A 23,159-nucleotide genomic window follows, 5' to 3' on the forward strand; every position below is an offset into this window, starting at 1 on the left:
GTATATATTCTGTATCTGAAACACTAAGCGTCAATACACATTGAAATACAATGAATGAGGAATAGCAGACTTGTCACCCTCATAACTTTTTCCCTTGAATAACAGACAGGCTGACTCTGCATTCCTTTGTAATACACACCTAGCAGACAGCTGGGAAGCAGATACATCCAGCTTATATATATTATATACATAGTAATGTAATTTGTATTTATTGCTGATTTTTAAGGTTAAATTGTTTAAGGAAATACATGAATCATGCCACGAGTGTATTGATTTTAGTTAACTGATTCCAGGCAATGTGGAAGGAGGGTTACTTCTTCTTTTAGGGATGCAATTAGTTACTTTATTCATATTTCATACCTACACATGCGTAAATATGTGTAGATTATGTTTTTGCTAATATACAGAGGGTCAGGTCAGGGGAAACAACAAAGGCAGTGTTCTTCCCAGGCTCTTTTAGCCGGGTGCTGCACCCGGCTAGTTTTGGTGACCACCCGGCTGTCATCGGCTCACCTCCTCCTATGCTGTAAGTTGCTCACAGAAGCACTGGCCCTGCATTCTCATCTTGCCCCACCCGGCTACTTTTTCATGCCACCCGGCTACTATTTCATGCCACCCGGCTACTATTTCATGCCACCCGGCTGGAAAAAAATTCTGGGGAGAACACTTCAAACGTATTTATTATTATGTCTAAAAAACTGTTTCTCTATGCTGAGGACCGGCAGGTCTCCACCCAGTTCAAGAGGGCTGCCGACTCCTCCTACATGGCCCGAATCTATAAGAAAATATGCTCAAGGCTTGTACTGGACCTTTTAATTTAACATTGTAACCACATCGATCTGCAGAGCCGCAGAAGGACATTTAACCATCTGACTCTTCATTTCCAATGTGCTCTATTACACAGATCTGAGTAATCCAAAGGACTGAACGGACCAAAAACTATTTCTCTTCATTTTTTTTTAATCTCTTTATTTTACTGTGGACTATCTTGTTAAATTGTTAATTTTTTGCTATTTTTCTATATTTGAAAGCATATAAAACATATTCTATATTTTTATTTATTAAATAACTAAAAATCGCCTCTAAGAAGGTTACCATATAGATTGCGTTTGTATAAACAAAAGGTTGTTTTCTATAACATTTACTTTTCAGAGTATTCAGTATAATCCTTTGGTTTAGGTTGTGTTCCTATATAATACATGTGGTGGCAGTGACATTATGTGTATGCGCACCCCCTACCCCCCATTCTCTTGTTAATTTGCTCTCAGCTGGCTGGTACATAAATTGTGGTCCTGGATGTTGGAAAATCTATATGTAGCTGTGAGAGCTGTGATGAGCTGACGAGGGTGTGTGTGTGACGGTATGTACTATTGAAAGACAGACAAATTGTCCAGTGTATAATTGCCCAAAAAATTGGTAGTATTTGCTTGGTGCTTTTGTTGGATACTCTTGCCTTCTGCTATCTGGATACAATGTTTGCCCTAATGCCAAAGGGGAAAACTTTAAACGTCTACACAGAGGTTCCTCCTGGTACATATGACTATGAAAATATAAGTGGGGACTCTTGTCCTGAATTATGACTGCCTGTCTAAATGTTTGTTAGAAGCCACAACTCTATTATTATTATTATTATTTTAGATGCATATAGCACCAGTATCCTACATGGCACTGTACCACAGAGTATATAAACTATGGACAGTTACAAAACAATGGAATAAGATAACAGACAAATTAATAGGTCAGATAATACATTGTTTATAGGGGCAGAAAATATGAACCCATTTAACACATCACTAAAATGCACAAGGTAAAAGAGAACCTTATCTACAGAAGGAGACTAGAAATCACATGTTGTTGCTGTAAAAGTGCTTCCCTGCTAAGGAGTGAAATCTGATTGGTTGCTAGGGGGTATTCATCAATAATGCTCTGTGAACTGGCTTATAAAAACAGGCCCATTATTCTGTGTTTTGCATGTCAGCAAGTTTTTGGCACAGAGTCTAAAACAAATTCTAAAATCTAAACAATAATAAAAAAAGTAGTAACCGATTATTGAATGCTGAGTGAACTGGATCAAAGTCAAGAACATTCTATCCCTTTCTGCTTCAAGCAAAACACTTTCCCTGCTCTCCCCCCTCTCCCCCTCATTCCTCTAAGCTCTAACCCACAGCTGCCAGAAGCACTGAATGGGATAGGAGCAGAAGACCTCTGCCTACCAGTGTGTGTTGTGTGGGGTTGGCTCAAGCTGTCCTGCTCATTACCATTTGTCAGTACAAACATTTTACTCCTTAAAGAGAACCCGAGGTGTGTTTAAAGAATGTTATCTGCATACAGAGGCTGGATCTGTCTATACAGCCCAGCCTCTGTTGCTATCCCAAACCCCACTAAGGTCCCCCTGCACTCTGCAATCCCCCATAAATCACAGCCGTGCTGTGAGGCTGTGTTTACATCTGTAGTGTCAGTCTCAGCCGCTCCCCCGCCTCCTGCATAGCTCCGGTCCCTGCCCCCGTCCCTTCCCTCCAATCAGCAGGGAGGGAAGGGATGCAGGCAGGGACTGGAGTTCTGCAGGAGGCAAGGAGAGCAGCAGACTGACACTATAGAGATAAACACAGCCAGCTCTGACAAGCTGTTTGTCAGCAGCGTGGCTGTGATTTATGAAGGATTGCAGAGTGCAGGGGGACCTTAGGGGGGTTTGGGATAGCAACAGAGGCTGGGCTGTATAGGCAGATCCAGCCTCTGTATGCAGATAATATTCTTCAAACCCACCTCGGGTTCTCTTTAAGACAAAATGACCACCGTAGACTAAGGAAAAGTGAAATACAGAACTGTGTTCTAAGTAATGGTTAAACAGGCTCTTTACTTTTGCTACACAACATGAACCCAATCGGGCAGCATGCAGGAATTAACTCCACAGCTTATTAAAAGAAAGGGTCAACTCAGGTTGGCCTTGGCTAGGCTGATACTGGAATTAGTCTCTTATATAAATCAGCTGCAGAAGAAGCAGTGGACTTGTGAAAATGATGATTCAAATATAGTTCAGCAACTTGGAGCAGAGTTTTATGCTTGTCTGTTTCACAGGAACCGCAGTACAGGTGGAAGTGGCATTAGACAATGACATACCCAGATGACAGAATGATTTGATTTATACAACAAATAGTATGAACATATGTCTCGGTTGGAATGCTGTGAGTTAACAAGATGCCAGGGCAGTATTAAGAGTATTAGGTCACTACTTTTTCCTGCAGCTGAGATCCTTATATCTCACAGGCAGCCCATCTTGTACACAAGTGCCCAAACAGGTCCTCTTAATGTCAATCCAACTAATTGCAACAAAGAAAAAAAATGCAGCCCTGCATAAGGTAATGCAGGCCATACCCCATCCATAAGAGCAAAGATTGCATTTGACCTTAAAACATAACTGTATTGTATTTTTTAACAAACCTCTACTTTCATTTTTCCCCTTTTTTCATCCTGCATGAAAGGAAAGCCTAGCTCTAAAATTAAACTCCAGGCTATGCCCATCATTAACCTAAAACTATAATATGTGCCTAGCAGTAATCTCCCTTTTGCATAACTCTAACCCCTGATACAATGCCTAACCCAAACCACTCCATACCTAACATTTTACCGTCTCTCTAAGTGGTAAACTTTAATTATTCACTGACTTTAATTATTCTCTAGCACTAACCGCAGTGCATAACTCTAACTCTCTTATATTGATACCTACCCTCCACCACTCTTTTCCTATGTCTAACCCTAAACACCAAACGACTAACACTAACCATCCCACCTCACAATGCATGGTTTCACAATTGTAAATATGACTTGAAAAGCACATGAGTTTCATGTCCAAATATGCATAGTTTAAACTCCCCATCTAATAAATAAAAAGTACATTTAAAAAGCATAATTTAACTCTACACAACCTGATCAAAACGGCAAAAGACTCAATCTCTCATCAATAGTAGTAGCAGTAGTATGGTATCATCCTGATTTAAAACTTATTGCTCTCATCAATAGATACTCTAATTTCCATTCAAATGGTCTCTAAGTATCTGATTGCCATCGGGAGTCGGGAAGGAATTATTTTCCCTTTAGGGGCTAATTGGACCATGCCTTGTAAGGGTTTTTCGCCTTCCTCTGGATCAACAGGGATATGAGAGGGAGTAGGCTGGTGGTGTACTTTATTCTCTGGTTGAACTCGATGGATGTATGTCTTTTTTCAACCCAAATAACTATGTAACTATGTAAATACAATACCTCTGAAAGCAGGAACTTCATTTAAGCTATGCTAGTGCTGAAACCCATCACAAGTGAATATGAAAGAGGCTTTGGAGGTTGGGGAAGCTTTTCTATTTGTAGACGAAAATGAGGGGGGGGGGGGGTGTTAAAGGTTTTCAAAAATTCTGAGTGTGGCTTTCAATTTTAAATGTGTGGAAGACATGAAAAATATATTCAGTTAATTACTAATTAAACAAATATATTTTACCTAAAACCCTTGGAGCTGAGGGGAACAGATCTATGCCAAAATGTTTTTTCCAAAATCATCCTGCACATAGAGCAACACCAAGGACTGCTCTGAGATAAACTGCTGCCATTACCGCAGTGCCGGAAGATACTGAAATGCAGTCATCAACATATTGAAGCACTGATAAACAGCTCGATATATACCAATCACTCTGTTCTACTGGACTGGCTACCAATTGTCCTGTGTGTATGCTCTCCTTTGGTCCCATTCTACTCTATTTCTGATTAATACAGTGCACCCAGTTAAGTCACGGTGAGCCAGAACCACTTACTAAAATAGCAATGCTAAACATAATTAGACACATTTATATTTAGCAGAATTCTAATTACAGTGGTATGATGGCAAAAGTGGACAATGAATTAAGTATTTTGGATAACCCTCTTAACTCTCTTCATTTAATGGTGTACTAGATTTGGAAAGTAGGTTACGAGTTAGATGGGGCTATGGAATTAGAACTTGAATCTGCTTAATCTGTCATATTCTCGTTGGCTGCTAATGATAAGAGCTTTGTTAATAACAGGTTGTCTAATTTCATGTTTTCACTGCAAAAAAAAAAAAAAACTTGCACTAGTTGCTATGAATGAGACTTTTCTTTTCTCAAAGTGGTTTCAAACATAAGGTTCTGTATGTTATTATGTAATTAATACCACTACTCATAAAGAGAACAATTACAACTGCCACCTTATCCCTTTGAATCCTAACACATATGAATTACACTTTGTGGTTAATTACCCCTAATATGTACCTTTTTTGAATTTAAACAGCCAGAAAAAAACTCTGCAGATCATGTGTCCATTTTTAAAGGATTATCCAGTTCACCCCCAAGGGTTTTTATCCTAACGGACCAGAGCAATTTTCAGTTGTCAGCGCTCCTCCCTTTTATTCCCTAATAACTTTATTACTACTTATCACAAGAAAATGATCTATACCTCGTTTTTTTCGCCACCAATTAGGCTTTCTGTGGATAGTACATTTTGCTAAGAATTTTTTTATTCTAAATGCATTTTAATGAGAAAAACAGAAAAAAAAAGAAAAAAAATCATTATTTCTCAGTGTTCAGCCTTTATAGTTTTAAAATTAAACATTCTCCTGTGGATAAAACAAACACGTTTTATTTGCCCAGTGGTCCCGATAATTAAACCGTTTAGATTATGTCCCTACCACAATGTATGGCGACAGTATATTATTTTGAAATATAAGTGGTTATTTTTCTGTTTGTTCTGGCCATAATTACAAGCCCCTATGTAATAAATTAAAATTAATTTTCCCCCATAAAATATAGAATAAAAAAAGCTGAGTCCCTAAGGCAACTATTTTTTTTTTTTTTTAAGCTGATTTTTTTTTTTTACAAGTGTTTTATTTGGGGGGGAGGGTTGGAAGTGTAATTTTATTAATGATGTGTATATACTTGAAAATGTATGTATTTTGTAAGTGTAATATACTTTTTGGCCACAAGATGGCGCTGGTGAACACTCATAGGACGTGTTCACTTTTTTTTTTTTTTTTTTTTACACACTTTATTAAACTGTTACATTTCCTGTTTATGTGAATGGACGTAGCCGCTGTTCGCGGTCACGTCCATTCACTCCAGGCACTGCGATTGGGTAGAGGACTGTTCAGTCCTCTTCCCCAATCGCCCAGCACGGGATCCCGACGGTAATGGCGGCGGTAGCGGCGGACACACGGCGGTAGCAGCGGCGGGAATGCGCGACGTATTAAAACGTCATGTTGCTGTTAATAGCGGTAAGCATGACGTTTTAATACGTTAGGATGGCGGTAAATGGTTATTCAATGCAAAAAGGACATTTTAAAATAATCGATTTTGTAGGCCGGAAGAACAAAGAACACCTGCCAGAGGTGTGTGTATGCATGCGCCAATAGGCACTCGGAAAAAGGTTAAAGAGGGATTATATGCCAAAAACTAAAATTTCATTAACTATTTTTAGTTACATAAAAGAACATTTGAAAACATTCCAACACATTCCCTGTTTGTAAGAACCTTTATTTTCACTGCAGAGAGCAGGTAACTTGGTTGAGATAACTTGGTTATCTCAAGGCAAATGTAATTATTGCCAGCTGAAACTCTTTGAGGAATGTATTTTCACTCTGCCCCCTCCCTCTGCTGAATAGACCAATCGCCTTGGCAACAGCTGTGTCACTGCAGCAGAAACGGAGGCGGCAGAGTGAAGAGACATGCCTCAGAAAGCTTCAGCCAGCAATTATTCCATTTGCAAGATTTCATGGTGAACTATATTTGAAATCTGTGCGCAGTGTATGGGTGATCAGAGAGAGATTGATCAGTTTGCCGTATTGGGTGGCAATCTAAACATGCATGAGCACTTTAATCATAGTGCTTCCATTGATGTGATAATGCTAGCAGGCAAACATAGACTAGGTAAAAATATTAAGGTGCAGGAAAAGGGATACCAAAGGCCATGTATTCACTGGATATGGAGAATGCATGTAATCCTGCAAATAAGCACACACATCTATAGTTATTATGCTGTATAAGAATAGAGCTGAATGTCAAGTTTGTGTACATACAGGTGCTGGCTCCTTCAGAATATTGTATCCAGATTGTAGAAATATCCCCATGGGTTGCGCTTCTTCTGAATGGACATGCTTAAGCAGATAATCAAAGGTTTCCCTGTTCCATCGGCTGAAAAGGAAAGTATCATATATTTCATTTAACTAGTCACAAACCCACACCACATTTTCAAGAACTATCGTGCACTAGGGGTAGGGAAGGGGTGCCTGGAGGGGTGGGGCTAACTAGGAAGGTGAGGTGGTTTCTGGCTGAATGGGCTAGTCCTGCTTGTGTGTGTGGTGGTGGTGGTGGTGGGGGGGGGGGGGGGGGGGCGCTTTACTGATCAAACTTGCTAGGGTCAGGGGAGTGGGGTGTGCTGCCCACACTTGTTATGGGGAGTGGGAAAGGGCTTTCTGCTGCCCAGACTTGCTATGAGAGGGTGTTGTGTGAGGCATAGGTACTATGTTAACCACTCTTGCCATGGAGGGGCAGAAAGGTGTTATACTTATCCACTGATCTGCAAACTTGGCTCTCCAGCTGTAAGGAACTACAAGTCCCACAATGCATTGCAGGAGTCTGACAGCCACAGTCATTATTCATAAAGGCAAATGCATTGTGGGACTTGTAGTTCGTTAACAGCTGGAGAGCCAAGTTTGCAGATCACTGTACTAGCCACACTTGCTGGGGGAGGGGATCTCATGAGATTTTGCTGAAGGGCATGGTTTTTACGTATGCCCCTGGTTCTAGCCCTTTCCCAAACAAATGGATTTAATTTGGTTTTGCACAAAAAAAAAATGCAGTTGTCCATCAACTGGACAACATGAAAAAATTGTTGGCAGCTCTGTTTGAATTTTACCACTATATGGTAATGGCCGTCTATGCAAAATGTTGGTTTAAGTCAGAGAGCGGAATAGGATTTTATTGTTCCCTTAAAATTCCTCTTCCAGTGACCCCCATGGTTTGTAATAAAGATTTACTGGAGTTAAAAAGTAAAATGGAATTCGTTTCAACATGGGTTTTGGACTCAAGACTGCAATAACAGCCTAACAGAGATACATCCCTGCTCAACTAAAAACTAACACGAAAGGTCCACAGCACCACGTCAGTGATATATAGCTCTTTTATTGATTAAAAAGACAAAGAGATAGCCATAACAGCCTGCTGTTATGGCTATCTCTTTGTCTTTTTAATCAATAAAAGAGCTATATATCACTGACGTGGTGCTGTGGACCTTTCGTGTTGGATTCTACTTGACCCACCTAGGGCTACTGGGCCTATCCACTCTAGCACACATCTGTCCCCATTTGGGTGCTGGTCTATCCAGTTTCTACAACTAAAAACTAAGAGTTTTCTCTGGAACTTTGTTTAAAGCCCAATTTCAGGGACAGATTATTAAATTATTAATATGCAACAGAACATTATTTAAAAAAAAATTAAGCATCAAAAGTTTTGTAAGCAAAATAAGTTTTAATTTTTGCAAAATAAAAAACTCCTCTCCAACAACCCCGATCTGCCTGTTGAACCCCCCCCCCCCCCCCCCGACTCAGCCTGAAGCTAGGTCTCCCTACTACTACTGGCAGCCATGATAGGGTAACAGCAGCTGGAGATTAAAAGGAACCTGAGGTGAGAAACATATGGAGGCTGCCATATTTATTTCCTTTTAAACAATACCAGTTGCCTGGCATTCCTGCTGATCTTGCTGGTCCGTAGTGTCTGAATCACAAATGTGAAACAAGCATGCAGTAAATTGTATCAAGACTTTTGTCTCATATGTATGCTTGTTCAGAGTCTATGGCTAAACGTATTAAGGGCAGAGGGTCAGCAGGACAGCCAGGCAATGTGCATAGTTTAAAAGGAAAAAAATATCTCAGCTTCCAGATGTCTCTCACCGTTAAAGAGACTCTGTAACAAAATTTTGAGCCTTATTTTTTCTATTCTATAAGTTCCTATACCTGTTCTGATGTGGTCTGTCTTACTGCAACCTTTTCTAGTTGCACTGTCTCTGTAATAAATATTATCTTCTTTCCTCTGTCGTGTCTGTCGGGCAGAGGCTGGAATGTGTGGAATGTGCAGCACTGCTTGTCATTGGCAGAAGCTTTACACACACCCTCCAAGCTCTGCATGAGTCACACAGTAAGCTGTTCTGAGCCTATGATACTCTGGTTAGAAGCCAGTCATTTGTTTGTAAACACTGCCTAAAACTGTTAATTACAAGCCAGGATTGCAGCAGGGAGTGTCAGAAACAGCACAGAGGGGCCCAGGAGAACATAATGAATAGAATGGTATGCTTTTTATTGTAAGAATTTTAGAGTTCAGATTCTCTTTAAGCACACAATGCAATTACTCTCACCCACACATGCCCTTGTGACTAAAGGCAAAGTGTATAAGACTGACTGAGAGTAAGGAGGTGGCTGTAAGTAGATAGGGGGGAGATGAAGATGTACAATATAAAGTGCTATAGCGTAAATTCTCATTTTTATTTTGCAAAAACAATGTAATGTTCCTTACATAACATACTGCATACAGCCACAGAGAAATCCATTCCCACACAGGCTGCTCCCCCTATTGGCAATCCAAATTCAGATAAAAGCTTCACTCACTGATAAACCTTCCCCTCTCCAAATCATTGTCCCTCCATCAGGATTCTAAAGCTGCATACACACCATTAATGGATGTCACCTATTGGGAATTGGGACCAATCCCCTGGGGCGACATCGGGACAATCTGCACAGAGCGAGTCAGCTGTGTAGCTGATGATGCGCTGTGCTGCTATGCCGGGGGTGGGGAGACGATGGAGCGTTGCATGAGTGATGTCACACGAGCGCCATAGACAATGGGATCGACTGTCTCAAGGGGTGAGTTGATTCGCCGGGCAGATCGGTTGTGGGTTGAGAGGATCTGTAAACATGCTTGACTCTGGGCTGAGGCGGTCATTATAGGCTGCCTCAGATGACTTTAGTCAAGCGTACAAGCCTTAAAGATGTGTACGAGCCTTAAAGAGGAGCGGTCAGCCATACTATGCCAGATAAAGAAAACAACATATATAAGGCGTACGAAAGGAATCGGCTCGGGAGACTTGAACGCAGGAGAGGAATCGGCGCTGGAGACTTGGGCGCAGGATACAGCCGGTAGGGCTGATCCTGCTGCTGCACAAGTCCCGGCCGTGTTAAATACTATTCCCCCTCCAGGCCGCCATGGATGGTGGGGAATGAAATAATTCGGCTTCCAGCAATTGCTGGAGGCCAAATTATAGTGTTTTAAAAGTAACTTCAGCTCCGTCTTCTGATGGCGCCGAAGTTACTCCCTGTGCGCTGCTATAGCCGTAATTCCTATTATGGCCTATGGTGGCGCAGGCTGCGCCCAAATCTCCTGCACTGGATTCGGCGTGTTCGTATATAAGTAGATAAATACTAGCTCTACTTACATAACATGTGTATTGCATGGTCCAAGTGTTGATTTCAGTGAACTTTATAAAATAAAAAAAGGTCAATGGAGAGAATTCTGTTTGCTGGCAGGGGCCATCTTTACTCCCTCCAGCTGAAGCCAATGGTGAGGTCATTTCCTCCCTTACTTCCCCCTCCTCCCCACAGCAATAGCGAGCGTAATATCAGGGCACCCCAGCATCCATGGGAACCCCCTAAGGAAATGCAGGGAATCCCTAAGGAAATGGTAGCAGGGACAGTGTCCCCCATGGATGCGATGCGCTGCAGTGGTGGCAGCCACTGCCCACATGAATCAGCTGAGATGTCTGTCGGGCTGGAGTGTGGGGAGGGGGGCAGACAGAGGACAGTCATGGGAGGCAGCCAATGAGAGGAAAAGGAGTGAGAGTGTCTGTGCAGAAACTCCCCCCCCCCCCCCCCCCCACCCACCCAGCCTGCACTGCAACTTCTCTTTTGCGGCTGATTACTGGCTGCATACTGAGGAGCTGGGGACATGAGGATTAATCTCTGCAATCAAAAAGTAAGATTGATTTTGAAGTTATGCATTGCCTTTTTAGCATTCCTTTTATATGATCAACAGCTAGAAAAAGAGAATTGATTTTGCTTTTCATGCCTAACAGTTACTCTTTAAAGAGAACCCGAGGTGGGATTTAATTATGTTAGTGGGGCACAGAGGCTGGTTGTGTACACTAATACCAGCCACTGTTGCCCCATGGTGTGCCTCCAGGACCCCCTGCGCGCCGCTATCCCCTCCGCAGTGCTAGCGACACACAGCGTGTCGCCAGCACAATGTTTACCTCTCGCCTGTCTGTTAGCGCTGCTCCCCTGCCTCCTCCGTATCGGCGCTACCCGCCCGCGTCACTTTCCTCCAATCAGCAGGAGGGAAGGGACGCAGGCGGGTAGCGCTGATACAGAGGAGGCGGGGGAGTGGCGCTAACAGACAGGCATAGGTAAACATTGTGCTGGCGACACGCTGTGTGTCGCTAGCACTGCGGAGGGATAGCGGCGCGCAGGGGGGTCCTGGAGGCACACCATGGGGCAACAGAGGCTGGTGTTAGTGTGCACAACCAGCCTCTGTGCCCCACTAATATAATTAAATCCCACCTCGGGTTCTCTTTAAGACAGTCCACCAACTTAACAGTGCTCATGTTTTTGCCGCTCAGCAGAGGTGTGAAAAATATAAAAAATTACAAGAACTGTTGATTGTGCAACAGATTATTCATGCAGGAGGAGGAAATATCAGGGACATTTATACGGAAGCACAAAATAAAGATCTACAAAATTAAAGGCAGTATGTGCTCACAGTCAGTTCTGGGAACAGCTGGTTGTACATTGAAACAGAAAGTTGATGAATTAGGGTTTTAGCTAAGCCACTGAACAGGGTATACTATATATTTTCACTGTAAGAGGAGGGACACAATGCAGCAACCAAGCTTTTAGCACATAAACCACATAGTATGCATTCTTGTGAAAGAAGTAGTCTTAGATAATGTATTTCATTTTTCTTTGGATTTGTTGTAATTTCCACCACTTATAGAATGCCTATAAAAGCACAATAAGCATAAGAAAACCTTACGTCTCTTGCTTGTTTCCTTGGTCGTATAGATATGGCTGCCATAGTCCAGCGGCTCCGTCACTTGTGGTGAGAGGTGTGAACTTGTCTGCATAGATCTCTATTCTGAGGGGGTGCACTGTGCGGTGGTACTGCTCATGGATGCACAGCGCTGTAGAGAGACCAATCACTCCTGCTCCTATTACAGCCACATGCATTTTCCTGACTATAACGCCCCTGCAGAACAAAACAAATAGTAGGTTATGCACAGCAATAATCTTTTCAGAATTGATATTTCATTTGTATACATATTGGCTCTTTATAACATGATGTACTTAGATAAGATGCATGCACTTGAAATATTTGAATCAATTATGACACTCTGCCTGTTAATGTACTTTATCTGACTGATTAAGTATTAATTACCCCCTGCTTACCTTGTCCATTTGTATAGGACTTCTTTGGTCTTGATACTATAAAATATCACCATGGCAACAAAACACAATTCTTGAAGCAATGGCAACTGGTTATGTATAAATTACATAGTTACATAGTTATGTGGGTGTAAAAAAGACATACGTCCATCCAGTTCAACTAGAAAATAAAGTACAAGACCTGCCTGCATCCTCACATATCCCTGTTGATCCAGAGGAAGGCGAAAAACCCTTACAAGGCATGGTCCAATTAGCCCCTAATGGGAAAAAATTCCTTCCCGACTCCAGATGGCAATCAGATAAAATCCCTGGATCAACACCACTGGGAATTACCTAGTAATTATAGCCATGAATGTCTTTCAACCAGGGTCGGACTGGGACACCAAGGGCCCGCCAAGGAAGTTTCAGCCTGGGGCCCACCCCCCTCTCTTCCTCCCTCCTCCCCCCCCCCCCCCCATTTTGGGCTCACATACACATGTACTCTAGAAATTTTGCATGACTTTATGGTAGGGAATAGATTGTGAGCAATTCTGAGGACAGTCTCCAATAGGGATATGTCTAAATGCGGCGCGCGCAGCGAGACTAAATGGGTGTCACCACGCACTGGAACATCGGCGTGGTCATGATGAGTCATGGGCAGACTTAAAAAAATAATACAAAACACAAAATAAGTAGCGGTGTTATTCACAGAGATTAGGTCTGACCAGATACATTTTAGAGAAAATATTCAAGTAGTTACATGCCTCATGATAATTCATCAAGTAGTCAAATGGCAGCAGATACCCCCACAAAATGCAATCAGGTTGGCGGCAGATACCCCCACATAATGCAATCAGGTTAACGGCAGATACCCCCACACAATGCAATCAGGTTGACGGCAGATACCCCCACAAAATGCAATCAGTTTGGCTGCAGATACCCCCACACAATGCAATCAGGTTGGCTGCAGATACCCCCACACAATGCAATCAGGTTGGTGGCAGAGATACCCCCACACAATGCAATCAGGTTGGTGGCAGAGATAACCCCACACAATGCAAGTCCCCCCCCCAGCTTGGAAGGGGGGGCAGAGGGCACAGATCAGCGGGCACAGATCAGCGGGGAAGCCTCCCCCCCTCCCCCTCCCTCACCTAGGGCCCCCCCCCCCCTTCCGCGGACCCCCCTCCTCCAGAAGTGCAGCCAGCAGCGAGCGGAGAATAGCTTACCGTGCTTCAGATGATGCTATCTCCGCTCCGCATGCCGCTGCCCTGCTGGTCTCTGTCTCCTGTAGTGACGCTGTCCAATCACGCTCTCGCAGGAAGTACTGCGAGAGCGTGATTGGACAGCGTCACTACAGCAGACAGTGACCAGCAGGGCAGCGGCATGCGGACTCGGAGCGGAGCGGAGCTAGCATCATCTCTGTAGCTATTCTCCGCTCGCTGCTGGCTGCACTTCTGGAGGAGGGGGGTGCGCGGAAGGGGGGCCCCTAGGTGAGGGAGGGGGGGTGCTTTCCCCCCTCCCCACCGCTCTGTGCCCAATTCCCCCCCTTCCAGGCTGTGCCCCCCTCCCTCTTAGCTCTGGGGCCCCCAGGAGGAGGGGCAGTCGGGGCCCACCGATGGGACCATCGGTGGTTCGGTGGCTCAGTCCGAGCCTGCTTTCAACACCAGGAAAGCATCTAAGCCCCCCTTAAACACAGATATAGAATTCACCATAACTACTTCCTGTGGCAATACATTCTACATTTTAATCACTCTTACTGTAAAGAACCCTTTCCTAAGTAAATGGCTCAAAACATTTTTCCTCCATATGCAGATCATGTCAGCGCATGGAGGAAGCATACATGCGCAAGCATTGTATGCTTTAATCATCCTCTGTAGGTCATACCTGCCAAGTTACACATCCCCTGTTGTCTAACAGAGCCCAGTACTGCAATATAATCCATCATGCCCATATATTTAAATACACTGACATTGTCTAATAAAAACATATCTGAAGATGCTGACTACACAAAGAATCAACAACGCAGCCATTTAGGAAGTTAGTATGTGGCTGCACATACCGGAGGTTTATAAAGCTTGTATGGATATATGTGTGTAAAATATATTGGTTTTATTGTGAATGACACCAGATATAAAAATGTGACTAGTCAGGTGTCACCACACACTCCCACTACAACAAAATGACCTACCTGGAGAGCAGTAGCGAGGAAGCTGCCCGGAGATGCTCAGACTGGGTATAGATTTCCTCTCTCTTTACCAGTCTGTGCTTTGAGAATTGGCAGGAATAGTGAATGAAGTCACTTCTACTCATTGGGCATGCAGAGATGTGCGCAGTACTGTTTGTACTTTTACTAAGCTCTTACTGAGTATTTGCTGTTAGTGGAAGAAAGACCTAGGTCAGATTCTTTCAAAGATTTCCCAAGTATACTTCCCTTGCAAATTCCATGTTTCATAACATATTCTGATTCTATGACAGATAGTGCCGCCCGGAAGCAGGCTTCCTCACCAAGTATCACACATACAGTGGTGTGAAAAACTATTTGCCCCCTTCCTGATTTCTTATTCTTTTGCATGTTTGTCACACTTAAATGTTTCTGTTCATCAAAAAACGTTAACCATTAGTTAAAGATAACATAATTGAACACAAAATGCAGTTTTAAATGATGGTTTTTATTGTTTAGTGAGAAAAAAACTCAAAACCTACATGGCCCTGTGTGAAAAAGAAATTGCCCCCTGAACCTAATAACTGGTTGGGCCACCCTTAGCAGCAATAACTGCAATAACGCGTTTGCGATAACTTGCAACAAGTCTTTTACAGCGCTCTGGAGGAATTTTGGCCCACTCATCTTTGCAGAATTGTTGTAATTCAGCTTTATTTGAGGGTTTTCTAGCATGAACTGCCTTTTTAAGGTCATGCCACAACATCTCAATAGGATTCAGGTCAGGGCTTTGACTAGGCCACTCCAAAGTCTTCATTTTGTTTTTCTTCAGCCATTCAGAGGGGGATTTGCTGGTGTCTTTTGGGTCATTGTCCTGCTGCAGCACCCAAGATCGCTATAGCTTGAGTTGACGAACAGATGTCCGGACATTCTCCTTCAGGATTTTTTGGTAGACAGTAGAATTCATGGTTCCATCTATCACAGCAAGCCTTCCAGGTCCTGAAGCAGCAAAACAACCCTAGACCATCACACTACCACCACCATATTTTACTGTTGGTATGATGTTCTCTTGCTGAAATGCTGTGTTACTTTTACGACAGATTTAACAGGACACGCACCTTCCAAAAAGTTCAACTTTTGTCTCGGCGGTCCACAAGATATTTTCCCACAAGTCTTGGCAATCATTGAGATGTTTTTTTTTTAGCAAAATTGAGACGAGCCTTAATTTTCTTTTTGCTTAAAAGTGGTTTGCGCCTTGGATATCTGCCATGCAGGCCATTTTTGCCCAGTCTCTTTCTTATAGTGGAGTTGTGAACACTGACCTTAATTGAGGCAAGTGAGGCCTGCAGTTCTTTAGATGTTGTCCTGGGGTCTTTTGTGGCCTCTCGGATGAGTTTTCTCTGCGCTCTTGGGGTAATTTTGGTCGGCTAGCCACTCCTGGGAAGGTTCATCACTGTTCCATGTTTTTGCCATTTGTGCATAATGGCTCTCACTGTGGTTCGCTGGAGTCCCAAAGCTTTAGAAATGTCTTTATAACCTTTACCAGACTGATAGATCTCAATTACAGTACTTTTGTTCTCATTTGTTCCTGAATTTCTTTGGATCTTGGTATGATGTCTAGCTTTTGAGGTGCTTTTGGTCTACTTCTCTGTGTCAGATAGCTCCTATTCAAGTGATTTCTTGATTGAAACAGGTGTGGCAGTAATCAGGCCTGGGGGTGACTACAGAAATTAAACTCAGGTGTGATAAACCACAGTTAAGTTATTTTTTAACAAGGGGGGCAATCACTTTTTCACACAGGGCCATGTAGGTTTTGAGTTTTTTTTCCTCAATAAATAATAAAAACCATCATTTAAAACTGCATTTTGTGTTCAATTATGTTATCTTTGACTAATAGTTAATGGTTTTTGATGAGCAGAAACATATAAGTGTGACAAACATGCAAAAGAATAAGAAATCAGGAAGGGGGCAAATAGTTTTTCACACCACTGTACTTAGTGGGAACTTAAATATTATTTCCCCAATATATCTCTGCTTCCACACCACCTACACAGAATTTTTAAGGGTAGGGAGGGGACCTTCCATCTACCTCTGTGCCAAATTGCAGCCCTCAAGCCCTGCTGATTCCAGAGATAGATTCCAGAAACCTATCTCTGGAACCAGCGGAGCTCGGAGGCTGGTTCGGGGGAGTTCAAGGGTCTCCTCCCTACCCTGAAAATTTCAGGAGTGTAGGTGGTGTGGAACCAGAGATATTTGGGGTGTTTAGTGCGGCAGCACAATAAATGGGAAACAGGCTCCTACTGTGCATGCGGGGCTGCACTATCTGTCATTACACCAACATGAGAGTCCTGCGCCTGTGCGGTTCTCTAAGACAGAACCGCACATGAGCAGGACTCTAACGCCGGATGGCGTGATGACGCGTAGCCAAAGTCATCATGTAACTGGAGCCGGGACCAGGGAAGGAGCCAGGAGGACGCCGGGGGACCTTGCGGCCTACGGTGGGCTGGAAGATGCCCCAGGTAAGTGTAAATTCTGTTTTATCACCTGCTCAGGGTCCCTTTAATGCCAGTACACATGCTACAGTGTTCTTTGCCAATGCAGCCAGTCCGGTATGTACAACCAAACCGATGCATTGCCAAAATACTGTATCTAGAGTGCAGGATTATCTCAGCAGAGTACATTGTAACCGTCCTTACCCCACCTGCCAGGAGCCTCTCCACTGTGCATCCTGCTGACATCCCTCCTCCATTCTGCATAGCAACAGAACATTTTGCGAGTTTATAGTCTAGTGATGTCTCATGACCCTGACAATAACTGTGCATGTGTACACACATTAAGATGGAAAAACAGGTCTCCCTTATCTAGCACCACATAAAAGTTATGCTTTAGTTTACACTGGCAGAACTTTAAATCTCATACACTGATAAATCCAATCAGTGCACAGAACTCGGCTGGCTAAGTGTAAACGTATGAAGCCAGTGTACTAAATCTACACTCTGTCAGGATAAAACATCCATAGACACAGAGTAGAATTAATTTTGCATAGTTTCAAATCAACCTGAAATGACATGTGACCAGGGGCCTGATGCGCATGCTGCTAATGGGTTAACGGCCAGTGCTCCTTCTGCACTAATTTACTTACCATAATTTAGTGCATCACGTCCTAGGAGGTGCACTGCGTTAAAGAGAACCCGAGGTGGGTTTGAAGAATATTATCTGCTTACAGAGGCTGGATCTGCCTATACAGCCCAGCCTCTGTTGCTATCCCAAACCCCACTAAGGTTCCCCTGCACTCTGCAATCCCTCATAAATCGCAGCCACGCTGCTGACAAACAGCTTGTCAGAGCTGGCTGTGTTTATCTCTATAGTGTCAGTCTGCTGCTCTCCCCGCCTCCTGCAGAACTCCGGTCCCCGCCTGCATCCCTTCCCTCCCCGCTGATTGGAGGGAAGGGACGGAGGCAGGGACCGGAGCTATGCAGGAGGCGGGGGAGCAGCTGAGACTGACACTACAGATGTAAACAAAGCCTCACAGCACGGCTGTGATTTATGAGGGATTGCAGAGTGCAGGGGGACCTTAGGGGGGTTTGGGATAGCAACAGAGGCTGGGCTGTATAGGCAGATCCAGCCTCTGTATGCAGATAACATTCTTTAAACACACCTCGGGTTCTCTTTAAGCAGAATAATGTGTGGAAGGAACGTCTTACGGCACGATTAGTAAAACTGAAGCGAGGAAAAATAAATCTGATACTTGTCTACGGAGAGAGAAGGCATTGGATTCTATTGAGCTTCCATGTCCCCTCTCGGCCCCCTCATTTCAGCGCCGTCACCCCTGTCGTACATATTTGAACAGCTGGTTGAATACGCCTTTGGGGACCCTTGGAAGGTTCTGGAGCACACAGGGACACAAGCACCCCCAAATATGGACGGCTCCAAACTGGGCAAGCACAAGTAAACTCTCTTAGTACTGAGTCGCACATCTTCGGGAACACTCAGGGACACAAGTGCTCCGGAAGCCTTCTAAGGACTCCTGGAGGTGGCGTAACTTCACCTGGAGACAGCGGGGGAATGAAAACATTGAGAAGGCTCAATAGGACCCAGAGGTTTTCCTCTCCCTGGGTAAACATATGCCTTTTTTATTGCTACAGATTTGCTTTAAAAGGCTGGTCTTAAAGGGACACTTAAGCCAGAAAAAAAATAAGTTTTACTCACCTGCAGCAGTCCTGTGCCCTCGCAGCCACTCACTAATCCTCTGGTCCCCCGCTGCCAGCTAGTTTCGATTTGGCCGACAGGCCCGTCAGAACTGGCCACGCGTAGCTTTTTCCGCCTTCCCGACTGCAATTAGAGCTATTGTGGGCCGCAACGCATACAAAAATACGCGTTGCCGCATTACGAATGCATAGATATGCGGCAACGCATATTTTTGTACGCGTTGCGGCCTGCAATAACGCTAATTGCAGTCGGGAATGCGGAAAAAGCGTGGCCAGTCCTGACGGGCCTGTCGGCAAAAACGAAACTAGCTGGCAGCGGGGGACCAGAGGATTAGTGAGTGGCTGCGAGGGCACAGGACTGCTGCAGGGGGCTGGTAGAAGCCCCAGGTGAGTAAAACTCATTTTTTTTTCCTGGCTTAAGGTTCACTTTAAGGTCAGACATAGGAAACATAAAGGTTTTGGAAAAGCATCAGGTAAGATCAACAATTAGGTTAGAGCCTAAAGGCTCATACACACATCAGACTATAGTCTTTGGAAAATGAAAGATCACAGACCAATCTTACCACCCTTCATGTAGTATGAGAGCCATACTCTACACAGTCTTTTCTATGGAGCTGAACTCCACATCAGAAAAAAATCTTTGCAAGATGCTGCACACACAGATGCTGTACAGACACAAAAGATCAGTATCTGCAAAAAATCTGTTCCTGCCAAAAATCCAGTCCTGCAAATTGCAATGATAGTCTATGAGATCTGCAGATCATCATACACACATGATTTAACTGACATTCATCTGCAGATCAAGCAATCATCCGCAGATCTGAAAATCCATCCTGGTGGATCTGATCTGCAGATGAATGTCAGTTAAATCATGTGTGTATGATGTTCTGCAGATCTCATAGACTATCATTGCAATTTGCAGGAATGGATTTTTGGCAGGAACAGATCTTTTGCAGATACTGATCTTTTGTGTCTGTACAGCATCTGTGTGTGCAGCATCTTGCAAAGAGTTTTTTCTGATGTGGAGTTCAGCTCCATAGAAAAGACTGTGTAGAGTATGGCTTTCATACTACATGAAGGGTGGTAAGATTGGTCTGTGATCTTTCATTTTCAAAAGACTATGGTCTGATGTGTGTATGGGGCCTTAGGCTAGGTATCCCACTCGTAATGGGACCGATCGGTACAGAGCGTAGTGGACAGCTCAGCGTCCACTGTGCTCCATTTTAGCGTCCCGTTCACATCTGTGGGCGCATGCATTACACCATAGGTGGCTATGGGCAACGCATCCGCTCATCTGGAAAAACAGTACATGTCAGAACTTTGCATTCAGTTTTCTGGAACAATGCAAACAGGTCCATTTTTTTAACAAGTGGAAGCAGATCCTATTTTTTACAATAGGATCCACTTCCTGCACTGAGTGGGGTTGCAAAACATGTACCAAATGAGTACTTTTTTTTTTAACAAAGCTTGGTGTAATTGCCTTCTTAAAACAGAAGGAAATTTGCAATAATTCAGTTATAAATGAACATTTGTGGTTACCCACAATGCACACCTACTAAATATGCAAATTATCCCTTGCAATAAACCAGCGGTTCTGGATGCTTGCTTGGCTTAACAAGGGCGGAAAGGGATAATTTGCATATTTAGTAGGTGTACATTGTGGGTAACCACAAATGTTCATTTATAACTGAATTATTGCAAATTTCCTTCTGTTTTAAGAAGGCAATTACACCAAGCTTTGCTTTTTTAGTAGGAGGGCTTTTTGGTTCCTTTCATCCCCCTATACATTCCTAGTAGTTTGGGTCACCCTGAGCTGCTTGGTTACTCTGTTTTTTTTAACAAGTGGGACCCGAGTCTAAGTTTCTAAGTTAAATATAGAGCTATGGGAGTGTGGGTAGTGCCCAGCAGAGATTGTTGGTTAGGGTTAGGCACAGGGATATTGGTGAAGGGGCAAGGTTAGGGTTAGGCTATATGGGGGCATTGGGGAAGGTGAACTTATCTTTCCAGACTATGTGCAGGCATTATGTCATTTAGGTTGTAGATGTACCAAATCCCACCTCGATATATTATTATTATTATTATTATTATTTAGTATTTATATAGCGCCGACATATTACGCAGCGCTGTACAGTGTATATATATATATCTTGTCACTATCTGTCCCTCAAAGGAGCTCACAATCTAATCCCTACCATTGCCATATGTCTATATTATGTAGTGTAAGTACTGTAGTCTAGGGCCAATTTTAGGGGGAGCCAATTAACTTATCCGTATGTTTTTGGAATGTGGAAGGAAACCGGAGTGCCCGGAGGAAACCCACGCAGACACGGAGAGAACATACAAACTCTTTGCAGATAGTGCCCTGGCTGGGACTCAAACCAGGGACCCAGCGCTGCAAGGCGAGAGAGCTAACCACTACGCCACCGTGCTGCCCATCAGAAGTATCAGAAGTATCCACGTTATAAGGTACATAATTACATTTAAAGAAGTTGAAGGGGTCAGGGTACAATAGGATTGTTGCAAAAAACACAGTCCATTCACTTGAAAGACGGATTTCTTTTTTCAACTAAACTATGTAAGTTCAGTTCTTAATATTGCAAAAATTCATTAAAAAAACGTTTTCAACTTCATTATATTGTTATATGTGCATATAAACTACAGCCATTCCACAATGCTTAAAACAGAAAAGACAGAAGTGTCAATGTTTGCTGCCAGTCTCTAGATTGACAATGTTGTTGAAAATGAGTAAGAATGCCTGTGCTGTGCTGCAAGGTTTTTCAGGCTCCGGAACTGAATACACCCCCCCCCCCCCTTTCCGTCCTACGCATTCCACTGCAGTACAAGGAAGCCCCAGCATAGGCATTTTTAAAGCATACCAGAACCGCAGCCCCGTTTCTTGCCCCGTGCGGAGCGTGCCGCCGCCCGGGGCGCTGTTGGGAGGGGGGCGCTATAATGGAGGGGGGAGCCGGAGCCGCGGGGAGGGCAGCCCGACCTCTCCCTCCCTCTCCTCTCCCGGGCGCCCTCCGTGCTCCCCCCTCAGATGCAGAGTTCGTGAGCAGCAGGGAAGCGCTGTTTACAACTCACCGGCTGCCTGGCTCCAAGCGCTGCTCTCTCGCCGCTGGTCTCCTCTCTCTCTCTGTATACGTACTGATACACGCTGCTTCCTGTAGCCGGTGTAGTGAAAATTTTTGCTACCTATCATATTTTGCAACTTGCCATAGAGGACAGTGTATGACTGTGTAGGCGTGGCTCCTCTCTGTTAACACGCCTGTAATTTTTTGCAACCACAGATCCCATTGAGCTAGAAGGGGGATTGTCACCTCCAGGGGGGGTTATTAGTTGAGCAAGAGGGGGGATTGTTTCCTCGGGGGGTGGGGGGTTATTAGTTGAGGAAGAGGGGGGATTGTTCCCTCCAGGGGGGGTTATTAGTTGAGCAACAGGGGGGATTGTTCCCTCCAGGGGGGGTTATTAGTTGAGCAAGAGGGGGGATTGATCCCTGGGGGGGGGGGGGGTTATTAGTTGAGCAAGAGGGGGGTTTGTTCCCTCCAGGGGGGGTTATTAGTTGAGCAAGAGGGGGGATTGTTCCCTCCAGGGGGGGGGTTATTAGTTGAGCAAGAGGGGAGGGTTCTGTGTGAGAATAGGGTTTGGTTGGGTTGCATTTTCTGATACAGATAGGTTAAAGTCAATGGCTAGGTTGCACTTTCTGATAGCTATACGTATAAATAAGTGCAACCGGTTGCAAAATCTGATAAAGTTGCAAAAAATTTCACCACACCGGAAGCAGCGTGTATCAGTATGTATACAGAGAGGGGAGACCAGCGGCGAGAGAGCAGCGCTTGGAGCCAGGCAGCCGGTGAGTTGTAAACAGCGCTTCCCTGCTGCTCACGAACTCTGCATCTGAGGGGGGAGCACGGAGGGCGCCCGGGAGAGGAGAGGGAGGGAGAGGTCGGGCTGCCCTCCCTGCGGCTCCCCCCTCCATTATTGGGGGCATCTACCTATCTAACCTATTCTGGGGGCACCTACCTAATCTAACCTACGCTGGGGGGCAGCTGCTAATCTAACCTACGCTGGGGGGCACCTACCTATCTAACCTACACTGGGGGGCACCTACCTAATCTAACCTACACTGGGGGGCAGCTACCTATCTAACCTATACTGGGGGCAGCTACCTAATCTAACCTACGCTGGGGGGCAGCTACCTATCTAACCTATACTGGGGGCAGCTACCTAATCTAACCTACGCTGGGGGGCAGCTACCTATCTAACCTACACTGGGGGGCACCTACCTAATCTAACCTACGCTGGGGGGCAGCTACCTACCGTATCTAACCTACAC

The 23,159-nt window shown here is 44.2% G+C and overlaps 1 protein-coding gene across 5 annotated transcripts in view; it reads right to left on the reverse strand.

Moving 5' to 3' along the window:
* DAO (D-amino acid oxidase) overlaps window positions 1-23,159 on the reverse strand; it is an 82,626-nt gene that overhangs the window by 20,454 nt on the left and 39,013 nt on the right. For all 5 annotated transcript variants that reach the window (XM_068239563.1, XM_068239547.1, XM_068239573.1 and 2 more), the window contains exons 2-3: window positions 12,069-12,281; window positions 7,070-7,184 (exon numbers count right to left, since the gene is read on the reverse strand). In XM_068239563.1, coding sequence (XP_068095664.1) covers window positions 7,070-7,184; window positions 12,069-12,262 — 309 coding nt within the window. In that variant the 5' untranslated portion in view covers window positions 12,263-12,281. The remainder of the gene's footprint in view (window positions 1-7,069; window positions 7,185-12,068; window positions 12,282-23,159) is intronic.

This window comes from Hyperolius riggenbachi, chromosome 1 (assembly GCF_040937935.1).
Source record: "Hyperolius riggenbachi isolate aHypRig1 chromosome 1, aHypRig1.pri, whole genome shotgun sequence".
Lineage (NCBI taxonomy): Eukaryota > Metazoa > Chordata > Amphibia > Anura > Hyperoliidae > Hyperolius > Hyperolius riggenbachi.